This window comes from Symphalangus syndactylus, chromosome 23 (genome assembly GCF_028878055.3).
Source record: "Symphalangus syndactylus isolate Jambi chromosome 23, NHGRI_mSymSyn1-v2.1_pri, whole genome shotgun sequence".
Classification (NCBI taxonomy): Eukaryota; Metazoa; Chordata; class Mammalia; order Primates; family Hylobatidae; genus Symphalangus; species Symphalangus syndactylus.
Window position 1 is genome coordinate 57,632,078 of NC_072445.2, and position 12,280 is coordinate 57,644,357.

Genomic DNA, 12,280 nt, shown 5'->3' on the forward strand with positions numbered 1-12,280 from the left:
ACAGATGAGGATACTGAAGCACAGAGAAGTTGAGTAAGACCAAGGTCTCAGTTAGTAAGCAGTAGAACAGCACTTACATTGTTGATTTGTCAGTTCATCTTTTTCCACAGATTTGAAATGCCACCTTTATCATATACTGGATTTCCGTGTGTGTGTGTGTGTGTGTGTGTGTGTATATTTATATTTATATCTCTTTCTGGACTCCTTTTTATTCCATCGAGGTATTTGTCTATTCCTGGGCCAATATCACATGATTTATTTAATACAACTTTCTAGCGTATTTTGATAGCTGATAAGGAAAGTTTCTTATTGTTGCTCTTTTTCTTTATTTTATTTTATTTTTTTATTATTATACTTTAGGTTTTAGGGTACATGTGCACAATGTGCAGGTTTGTTACATATGTATCCATGTGCCATGTTGTTTTGCTGCACCCATTAACTCGTCATTTAGCATTAGGTATATCTCCTAATGCTGTCCCTCCCCCCTCCCCCCACCCCACAACAGTCCCCGGAATGTGCCCCTTCCTGTGTCCATGAGTTCTCATTGTTCAGTTCCCACCTATGAGTGAGAACATGTGGTGTTTGGTTTTTTGTCCTTGCAATAGTTTACTGAGAATGATGTTTTCCAGTTTCATCCATGTCCCTACAAAGGACACGAACTCATCATTTTTTATGGCTGCATAGTATTCCATGGTGTATATGTGCCACATTTTCTTAATCCGGTCTATTGTTGTTGGACACTTGGGTTGGTTCCAACTCTTTGCTATTGTGAATAGTGCCGCAATAAACATACGTGTGCATGTGTCTTTACAGAAGCATGATTTATAGTCCTTTGGGTATATACCCAGTAATGGGATGGCTGGGTCAAATGGCATTTCTAGTTCTAGATCCCTGAGGAATCTCCACACTGACTTCCACAATGGTTGAACTAGTTTACAGTCCCACCAACAGTGTAAAAGTGTTCCTATTTCTCCACATCCTCTCCAGCACCTGTTGTTTCCTGATTTTTTAATGATGGCCATTCTAACTGGTGTGAGATGGTATCTCACTGTGGTTTTGATTTGCATTTCTCTGATGGCCAGTGATGATGAGCATTTCTTCATGTGTTTTTTGGCTGCATAAATGTCTTCTTTTGAGAAGTGTCTGTTCATGTCCTATGCCCACTTTTTGATGGGGTTGTTTGTTTTTTTCTTGTAAATTTGTTTGAGTTCATTGTAGATTCTGGATATTAGCCCTTTGTCAGATGAGTAGGTTGCAAAAATTTTCTCCCATTCTGTAGGTTGCCTGTTCACTCTGATGGTAGTTTCTTTTGCTGTGCAGAAGCTCTTTAGTTTAATGAGATCCCATTTGTCAATTTTGGCTTTTGTTGCCATTGCTTTTGGTGTTTTAGACATGAAGTCCTTGCCCACGCCTATGTCCTGAATGGTATTGCCTAGGTTTTCTTGTAGGGTTTTAATGGTTTTAGGTCTAACATTTAAGTCTTTAATCCATCTTGAATTAATTTTTGTATAAGGTGTAAGGAAGGGATCCAGTTTCAGCTTTCTACATATGGCTCGTCACTTTTCCCAGCACCATTTATTAAATAGGGAATCCTTTCCCCATTTCTTGTTTTTGTCAGGTTTGTCAAAGATCAGATAGTTGTAGCTATGCGGCATCATTTCTGAGGGCTCTGTTCTGTTCCATTGATCTATGTCTCTGTTGTGGTACCAGTACCATGCTGTTTTGGTTACTGTAGCCTTGTAGTATAGTTTGAATTCAGGTAGCGTGATGCCTCCAGCTTTGTTCTTTTGGCTTAGGATTGACTTGGTGATGCGGGCTCTTTTTTGGTTCCATATGAACTTTAAAGTAGTTTTTTCCAATTCTGTGAAGAAAGTCATTGGTAGCTTGATGGGGATGGCATTGAATCTATAAATTACCTTGGGCAGTATGGCCATTTTCACGATATTGATTCTTCCAACCCATGAGCATGGAATGTTCTTCCATTTGTTTGTATCCTCTTTTATTTCATTGAGCAGTGGTTTGTAGTTCTCCTTGAAGAGGTCCTTCACATCCCTTGTAAGTTGGATTCCTAGGTATTTTATTCTCTTTGAAGCAATTGTGAATGGGAGTTCACTCATGATTTGGCTCTCTGTTTGTCTGTGATTGTTGTACAAGAATGCTTGTGATTTTTGTACATTGATTTTGTATCCTGAGACTTTGCTGAAGTTGCTAATCAGCTTAAGGAGATTTTGGGCTGAGACAATGGGGTTTTCTAGATATACAGTCAGGTCATCTGCAAACAGGGACAGTTTGACTTCCTCTTTTCCTAATTGAATACCCTTTATTTCCTTCTCCTGCCTGACTGCTCTGGCCAGAACTACCAGCACTATGTTGAATAGGAGTGGTGAGAGAGGGCATCCCTGTCTTGTGCCGGTTTTCAGAGGGAATGCTTCCAGTTTTTGCCCATTCAGTATGATATTGGCTGTGGGTTTGTCATAGATAGCTCTTATTATTTTGAGATACGTCCCATGAATACCTAATTTATTGAGAGTTTTTAGCATGAAGGGTTGTTGAATTTTGTCAAAGGCCTTTTCTGCATCTATTGAGATAATCATGTGGTTTTTGTCTTTGGTTCTGTTTATATGCTGGATTACATTTATTGATTTGCATATGTTGAACCAGCCTTGCATCCCAGGGATGAAGCCCACTTGATTATGGTGGATAAGCTTTTTGATGTCCTGCTGGATTCGGTTTGCCAGTATTTTATTGAGGATTTTTGCATCAATGTTCATCAAGGATATTGGTCTGAAATTCTCTTTTTTGGTTATGTCTCTGCCAGGCTTTGGTATCAGAACGATGCTGGCTTCATAAAATGTGTTAGGGAGGATTCCCTCTTTTTCTGTCGATTGGAATAGTTTCAGAAGGAATGGTACCAGTTCCTCCTTGTACCTCTGGTAGAATTCAGCTGTGAATCCATCAGGTCCTGGACTCTTTTTGGTTGGTAAGCTATTGAGTATTGCCACAATTTCAGAACCTGTTATTGGTCTATTCAGAGATTCAACTTCTTCCTGATTTAGTCTTGGGAGGGTGTATTTGTGGAGGAATTTATCCATTTCTTCTAGATTTTCTAGTTTATTTGCATAGAGGTGTTTGTAGTATTCTCTGATGGTAGATTGTATTTCTGTGGGATCGGTGGTGATATCCCCTTTTTCATTTTTTATTGCATCTATTTGATTCTTCTCTCTTTTCTTCTTTATTAGTCTTGCTAGTGGTCTATCAATTTTGTTGATCTTTTCAAAAAACCAGCTCCTGGATTCATTAATTTTTTGAAGAGTTTTTTGTGTCTCTGTTTCCTTCAGTTCTGCTCTGATTTTAGTTATTTCTAGCCTTCTGCTAGCTTTTGAATGTGTTTGTTCTTGCTTTTCTAGTTCTTTTAATTGTGATGTTAGGGTGTCAATTTTGGATCTTTCCTGCTTTCTCTTGTGGGCATTTAGTGCTATAAATTTCCCTCTACACACTGCTTTGAATGTGTCCCAGAGATTCTGGTATGTTGTGTCTTTGTTCTCATTGGTTTCAAAGAACATCTTTATTTCTGCCTTCATTTCATTATGTACCCAATAGTCATTCAGGAGCAGGTTGTTCAGTTTCCGTGTAGTTGAGCGGTTTTGAGTGAGTTTCTTAATCCTGAGTTCTAGTTTGATTGCACTGTGGTCTGAGAGACAGTTTGTTATAATTTCTGTTCTTTTACATTTGCTGAGGAGAGCTTTACTTCCAACTATGTGGTCAGTTTTGGAATAGGTGTGGTGTGGTGCTGAGAAAAATGTATATTCTGTTGATTTGGGGTGGAGAGTTCTGTAGATGTCTATTAGGTCCACTTTGTGTAGAGCTGAGTTCAATTCCTGGATATCCTTGTTAACTTTCTGTCTCGATGATCTGTCTAATGTTGACAGTGGGGTGTTAAAATCTCCCATTATTATTGTGTGGGAGTTTAAGTCCCTTTGTAGGTCACTCAGGACTTGCTTTATGAATCTGGGTGCTCCTGTGTTGGGTGCATATATATTTAGGATAGTTAGCTCTTCTTGTTGAATTGATCCCTTTACCATTATGTAATGGCCTTCTTTGTCTCTTTTGATGTTTGTTGGTTTAAAGTCTATTTTATCAGAGACTAGGATTGCAACCCCTGCCTTTTTCTGTTTTCCATTTGCTTGATAGATCTTCCTCCATCCCTTTATTTTGAGTCTATGTGTGTCTCTGCATGTGAGATGGGTTTCCTGAATACAGCACACTGATGGGTCCTGACTCCTTATCCAGTTTGCCAGTCTGTGTCTTTTAATTGGAGCATTTAGCCCATTTACATTTAAAGTTAATATTGTTGTGTGTGAATCTGATCCTGTCATTATGATGTTAGTTGGTTATTTTGCTCGTTAGTTGCTGTAGTTTCTTCCTAGCCTTGATGGTCTTTACAATTTGGCGTGTTTTTGCAGTGGCTGGTACCGATTGTTCCTTTCCATGTTTAGTGCTTCCTTCAGGAGTTCTTTTAGGGCAGGCCTGGTGGTGACAAAATCACTCAGCATTTGCTTGTCTGTAAAGTATTTTATTTCTCCTTCACTTATGAAGCTTAGTTTGGCTGGATATGAAATTCTGGGTTGAAAATTCTTTTCTTTAAGAATGTTGACTATTGGCCCCCACTCTCTTCTGGCTTGTAGAGTTTCTGCTGAGAGATCAGCTGTTAGTCTGATGGGCTTCCCTTTGTGGGTAACCCGACCTTTCTCTCTAGCTGCCCTTAACATTTTTTCCTTCATTTCAACTTTGGTGAATCTGACAATTATGTGTCTTGGGGTTGCTCTTCTCGAGGAGTATCTTTGTGGCGTTCTCTGTGTTTCCTGAATCTGAGTGGTGGCCTGCCTTGCTCGATTGGGGAAGTTCTCCTGGATAATATCTTGCAGAGTGTTTTCCAACTTGGTTCCATTCTCCCCGTCATTTTCAGGTACACCAGTCAGACGTAGGTTTGGTCTTTTCACATAGTCCCAAATTTCTTGGAGGCTTTGTTCATTTCTTTTTATTCTTTTTTCTCTAAACTTCCCTTCTCGCTTCATTTCATTCATTTCATCTTCCATCAGCGATACCCTTTCTTCCAGTTGATCGCATGTGCTACTGAGGCTTCTGCAATCTTCGCGTAGTTCTCGAAACTTGGCTTTCAGCTCCATCAGCTCCTTTAAGCCCTTCTCTCCATTGGTTATTCTAGTTATCCATTCTTCTAATTTTTTTTCAAAGTTTTTAACTTCTTTGCTATTGTTTTGAATTTCCTCCCGTAGCTCAGAGTAGTTTGATCGTCTGAAGCCTTCTCTCAACTCGTCAAAGTCATCCTCCACCCAGCTTTGTTCCGTTGCTGGTGAGGAACTGCGTTCCTTTGGAGGAGGAGAGGTGCTCTGCTTTTTAGAGTTTCCAGTTTTTCTGCTCTGTTTTTTCCCCATCTTTGTGGTTTTATCTACTTTTTGTCTTTGATGATGGTGATGTACAGATGGGTTTTTGGTGTGGATGTCCTTTCTGTTTGTTAGTTTTCCTTCTACCAGACAGGACCCTCAGCTGCAGGTCTGTTGGAGTTTACTAGAGGTCCACTCCAGACCCTGTTTGGCTGGGTGTCAGCAGCGGTGGCTGCAGAACCGCGGATATTCGTGAGACCACAAATTCAGCTGTCTGATAGTTCCTCTGGAAGTTTTGTCTCAGAGGAGTACCTGGCCGAATGAGGTGTCAGTCTGTCCCTACTTGGGGGGGTGCCTCCCAGTTAGGCTGCTCAGGGGTGAGGGACCCACTTTAGGAGGCAGTCTGTCCGTTCTCAGATCTCCATCTGTGTGCTGGGAGAACCACTACTCTCTTCAAAGCTGTCAGTCAGACAGGGACATTTAAGTCTGTGGAGGTTCCTGCTGACTTTTTGTTTGTCTGTGCCCTGCCCCCAGAGGTGGAGCCTACAGAGGCAGGCAGGCCTCCTTGAGCTGTGGTGGGCTCCACCCAGTTCAAGCTTCTCGGCTGCTTTGTTTACCTAAGCAAGCCTGGGCAATGGCGGGCGCCCCTCCCCCAGCCTTGCTGCCACCTTGCAGCTTGATCTCAGACTGCTGTGCTAGCAATCAGAGAGACTCCGTGGGCATAGGACCCTCCCAGCCAGGTGCGGGACACAATCTGCTAGTGTGCCGTTTTCCAGGCCCGCTGGAAAAGCGCAGTATTAGGGTGGGACTGACCCGATATTCCAGGTGCCGTCTGTTACCCCTTTCTCTGACCAGGAAAGGGAACTCCCTGACCCCTTGCGCTTCCCGAGTGAGGCAATGCCTCGCCCTGCTTTGGCTCACGCACAGTGCGCCGCACCAACTGTCCTGCACCCACTGTTTGGAACTCCCCAGTGAGATGAAACCGGTACCTCAAGCAGAAATGCAGAAATCACCCGTCTTCTGTGTCGCTCGGGCTGGGAGCTGGAGACCTGAGCTGTTCCTATTCGGCCATCTTGGCTCCACCCTCGGAAGGTTTTTCTTAAACCATCTCAAACTTAATTGTGTTAATCATTAAAGTAAGTGATCTTTGTTTTATTGCTATTGACACAGTTTTTTAAAGCTCTGCTAAAGAGGTTTTTTTTATAAGCACTCTTAGCAGCTTCTTGCTAAGTTTAATATAAATTCCTCTCAGAGTGATTAAGTACATATTTTTGTCACGTTTTGCCTTCTGTTGATGATGTATAGTTTAGTGTCTTCATGAAGTAAGAATATGGGGGTCATAGAAATATTGAAAATAACCAAAATGTTTAGGAGTAAAACGTAATTATGGTTATAATAAATCACATCTATCTATAATAAATCACATCTATGTTATCTATCATTTGCTAAGTATGAAAAAGGTCAGGCAATATAAAAGCTCCTTCCATTAAAAAATATATATACACATATGTATTTGAATTCACCATCTTTCTTAGATGAAGCAGTAGCGTACAGTACACATTCTTCCCTTCTTGCTCTTTTTACCTGCTATGTGCTGGCGATCATGCCATATTAGTATACAGAGATACTCCTTATTCCCTGTCATGGTTTCATACTACTGTCCTGTGTATATTCTTACACAATATTCTTTTTTTTTTTTTTTTTTTTTTTTTTTGAGATGGAGTCTTGCTCTGTCACCCAGGCTGAAGTGCAGTGGTGCAATCTCAGCTCACTGCAACCTCTGCCTCCCAGGTTCAAGTGATTCTCCTGCCTCAGCCTCCCAAGTAGCTGGGATCACCGGCACATGCCACCATGCCCAGCTAATTTTTGTATTTTTAGTAGAGATGGGGTTTCACCATGTTGGCCAGGCTGGTCTCGAACCCCTGACCTCAAGTGATCCACCCACCTCAGCCTCCCAAAGTGCTGGGATTACAGGCGTGAGCCACCATGCCCACCCTACAAAATATTCTGAGGTTAGTATATTCATAGTGTTCTATTGTGAATATAGTTTATTCAACCTGTCTGTATTGTTGGCTATTTGGGATGTTTTCAGCCTTTTGCTGTTATCCACAGTGTTACAGGTTAATAGACTTGTGCATGCAGCTTCTCACGTGTTTACTAGTATATTTGAGTTGGATTCCCTAAAAATAGATTGGCTGGATCAAAGGGTAAATGCATAAATTACTTTGCTAAATATTGCCAAATTCCCCTTCATAGAGCTCATAGTCTTTTGCATTCTCACAACCAGTAGATTGTTTCCCTACAGCCTTGCCAACATGGTATGTCATCAGTCTTGAATTTTTGCCATTCTGATAGGTAGGCAGTGATACTTCAGTGTAATTTTATATTGCATTTATTTTGTTGTAAGTAAGGTTGAGCATGTTTTTATATGGGTCAGAGGCAGGTGCATTTTTTTTCCCTATAGAGTTCTTGGCTTTTTTCCTTCTCCATTTTAAAAAGCTCTCTTTAGGTAGGGTTATTAACATTTTAAGATTCTTCATTAACCTGGGAAAATGTTCACAATTTGTTGAGTGCAAACAGCAAAATACTAAAGCGTGTATTCAGTATGAGTTCAACTAATAAAAGAAAGAGAAGTGTGTCTGTATGTATGCAGGATAGACGCTCTATAACCTAAGTATTACCAGTAGTTATCATTGGGAGTGTGATTATACTTGCTGTCTATATCCTCTTTATTCTTTAATAGAGTTTCAAGATTTCTTATAATAGGCTATAATAAACCAGGAAGAGGGTTAAAAAATTAATTAGATGTTGGCAAAAAGATGTATATTGAGCGATTATTAAGATGTTGATTGATATAGTCAAAACTTTATATTAATTCGCAGTATTGATTTGCTCACTCAACAGTTATATATTGAGTACTTACCAGGCCAAGTGATGTGCTAGGTACTGAAGAACCAGCAGTGAACAAAACAGATACAGTACCTTCCCCCCGTGAGCTTATTGTCTGATAAAGGAAAAAGACAGTACATAGTTTTAAAATGTTCACACATCTCCATCTTGTTTATTATTTGTACTGACTTTTGGATGAAATTTTCTTTGCTCTGAGACATAATATATAACTCTGTGTGTGTGTCTTCAGCCAAGTCAATAGGAAAAAAGTGCATATATCCCCTTTGCAAAACCAACCAAAATTCCTTGTTTGGGAAGTTGTCTGCAGTGTTGTTGAGAAACTCTAGGAACCGTTGAGCAGTATAGGGAGGTTGGATAAACAGGAAAAAGAGATATCCTGAAACAGAAAGGGAAAAGCTGGACCGGATATTATGATGTGGGCTCCTCTTTGCCTGTCTAACTCCTGTCTGTTCTTCAGAGGTCAGCTCAAATGTCACCTCTCCTGAGAAACTGCTTCTGCCTCCTACAGCCCAGGTTAGGATTTTCTCCTGGATGTACCCAACATCTTGTGCTTGTTCCCATCATACATCACAGCGTTATAGTGTATTGTAATTACCTCTTTACTAGTATGTCTCAAGCTGTAAGCTCCTTGAAGGTAGGGATTTTCTCCTACCTTTCACTTCATTCATTGTATGTAGCACAGTCTCTGACTATAGTGGACATTGTAAAGGTGATGAATTTCCTCTTTGACAGAAGCAGGGAGTTACAGATATTGAGTAAAATAAACATTTACATTTGCTTAAGTGATGCAGCCTCCGGTTGTACTCCTGCAGATAGTGAGTGTGGACTGTAGGCTTTGACTCTTAGAGCCCATTCTCAGCCAGTGGACCCTAAATATAGCAGCCAACCTAAATATACCAATGCAAGATGGGTTTGGCCAGGTTTGGGGAACTGGCTTTATTAGCTCTCAAGTCTTCTAGTGTTGGCTGCCACCTCACCTCATGAGAGAGAGGCTACCAAGTGGTATCTGCGTGCTTTGTTCCCTCTGAGTTATCCCTTGAATTCTAAGAAATTCTTGTGCACGTTTATGTTGAATAGAGAGTTCACCCTCTGGACATCCCTGTTGTGTGAGCTTGCTTGGCACTGGTGCACAGTGGTGCTCAATCCAGGGCAGTGTATGTATGGTCAGTGACTGGTCAGCCCCTTCTCATCACCATCACTTTTTGGCTTATTCTTCCTAATGCCCTCTCCCCACTCTAATCCCACTCTATTTCTTTGGTTTAACCTTTCTTCTTTCCCCTTTTTTTCCTTAGTGTATAATCTACTGCTCTAGATCAGCCAGTAATATAATGGGCCTTCCTTAGCTCCTCAGAACAATTGAATTTTGCTTTGGACTTTTGCCTTAGGCTGTTGAATCTGGCTAGTGAAGTTAGTATTAGGGTGACCAACCATTCCATTTTGCCTGGGGCTGCCCCAGTTTTAGCACTGAAAGAGCCCTGTGTCCTGGGAAACTCCTCAGTCCTGGATGGTTTGTTACTTTAGTTAGGGCTGACCTAGGAAACTGCTGTGTCACAAGTGACTTGGATAATTCTGAAGTTTTGTTTTCTAATACTTCCTTGAATTCAGCATGTAATTTTTTTCATCAGCGACTATAATATCAGATGATGTTATGACACAGGAAATGAATAATCTCTGTTCTTCCTTAATCTTTAGCCAAAAGCATTTGAACAATGCTTGAATCTGGAAGATGGCGGACTGCTGGCTCATCTGAAGATGTGTTCCGCGGCGCCCAGACTTCCTTATGATCTCTGGTTCAAGAGGTGCTTTGCGGGATGTTTGCCTGAATCCAGTTTACAGAGGCGAGTATGTCTTTCGAAGACATATTGAAGGCTTGGCGTTAGAGCAGAGTTCTGGCCTTTCATGTGGTCATCCCTCAGAGTATAAATTTGCTTTAGAACAATACAGTAATTTGAAGCTCAGTCCTCCAGCAGCTACCATAACAGCACATGATTCTGCTTATTCTTGAATATACAATTAGAAAAATTAAGGGCCCTCAGTGCGTTAGATGCTATGAAGTAGTCACACCTCAAATGGTCTCCTTAAGTTTGTATAAGCGTCAGCTCCTTTTTTCCAGAAATGTGACAAATCCTTCTCTAGTAGAAATCTTAGTATTTAGTTTCATCATGATATCTTTAAAGAAGCTGAAGGGAGTCAAAGATTTGAGACTCAAACTAAGTTCTTCCAGTCAGTTTCAGACATGTCTGGGTATTTCGGAGTCCGGTGCCACCCGTTAAGACTTTGTGATGTAGTAGAATAGTAACTCTTAAAATAAGTTATGGCACTGAACAGTGCAGTACACAGAGAACATTATAGGATAATATGTAACGAAGTGTATGAAGTAGAATACCAACTTTTAGGAGTTATAGGAATGATCAGAATTATTATTTTAGAGTGGTTATAGATCAGTAACTGGCTCCTTAAGCCCTTAGAGAAGTTTAAGGAGTCTGTCCCCAGAATCACTGGCAATGAAATTGAATTTATCTCATTTCATATACATCTTTTGTTGTCCCTTAGTAGGCTATAATTATATTAGCATTACGGAATATTAGCAGAATATAAACCATTAGTTTAGGGTTTTCTTTTTCTTCCTCAAAAATGTCAGGTTCACAACCTGAGGGAATATGCTTTTGGTAGATTCCTCGTGGAGCAGTAATTTTTAGTGAACTTCCCTTTTTCCTTCTAGTGCTGATTGTATCTAGAATAGATTTCAGATGGCTTCTGTATTTTGTTGTTGTTTTGATGATTATTTCGTAAAAGTTGTTCTTTGAAGGTTTTACGTAATATTGGAGCAATTTGATTTTATTTTGTAGTTTGAGATGTCTAGGCTAAACATAATTCTCAAACTCATATAATTTGATTATACCTCCTTATTTTTGTAGGGTTTGGGATAAAGTTGTGAGTGGATCCTGTAAGATCCTGGTTTTTGTAGCTGTCGAAATTTTATTAACCTTTAAAATAAAAGTTATGGCACTGAACAGCGCAGAGAAGATAACAAAGTTTCTGGAAAATGTAAGTGTGCTTTGATTTGATTTTGAATCTGGAAATGAAGTTACCTTAGCAAGTCAGATTTTCCTGTTAAATTAGATTATTTCAGAGAAATAATAATTACATTATTTCAGAGAAATAATACCTTAGAATGTTTCAGAGAATAATTATACTAATGATTATTTTAGGGAAGTTATTTGAGAGAAATAATAATTTGATTTGATTTTGAATCTAGAAATGAAGTCACTTTAGCAAGTCAGATTTTCCTGTTACATTAGATTATTTCAGAGAAATCATACAGTATATTTTTACATTATAAGAAACATTTTTCCCTGAAAAAGTTTGGCCTAAAGTTGGCCTGAGGGTTAGTTTGTATCCTGTCTTTGGGAAATGATGGTCTGAGACCATCTCGTGAATGTGTCCACTTAGAACCAGAGTCTCATCCTCCATGTGACTATCAGCAGGCATGTCAGGAAAAGGAATAGGTGGGATCTGTCATTTTACAATGAATAATTTTTGTCAGTTCAAAAGGGGTTCTCTATTTTGGAGGATTTTGTAAGCCATTTCATTTCTGTTACTGTCTCTAGTGTAATCCCAGTTGGGTTTATTAATATACAGTATTAACCTAGTATATTGCTGAAAAAGGCAATGGTAAAGAAATTAACTTTTCTCTCGCTATGTATCTTGGAATACCCTTTACCAGGCAAGAAGTAGGATTAAAGAGACTTATGCCTGAATGATTTTCACAGAATCCCAAATCTATTCATTTTTAAAATACTATTAACATTTGAAAAATGGCCTGGTAAATTATAATAAAGTACTGAGTCAATATGTGTTGAATAAATGAATAATCATCATTATAACCAGAAGTGGCTAACAGTGCCAGGCCTGTGCTAAGTATTTTCCATGGGTTACCTCATGTCCTACTGTGAATAGCTCTGCGA

The 12,280-nt window shown here is 39.8% G+C and overlaps 1 protein-coding gene across 24 annotated transcripts in view; it reads left to right on the forward strand.

Moving 5' to 3' along the window:
• Window positions 1–12,280, forward strand: part of TBC1D7 (TBC1 domain family member 7) — a 78,143-nt gene that overhangs the window by 15,857 nt on the left and 50,006 nt on the right. For all 24 annotated transcript variants that reach the window (XR_010119187.1, XR_010119188.1, XR_010119190.1 and 21 more), the window contains 2 exons: window positions 10,005–10,150; window positions 11,231–11,360. Coding sequence is in view for 21 of the 24 variants with exons in the window: in XM_063632896.1 (XP_063488966.1) it covers window positions 10,005–10,150; window positions 11,231–11,360 (276 nt within the window). In the remaining 3 variants the exon portion in view is untranslated. The remainder of the gene's footprint in view (window positions 1–10,004; window positions 10,151–11,230; window positions 11,361–12,280) is intronic.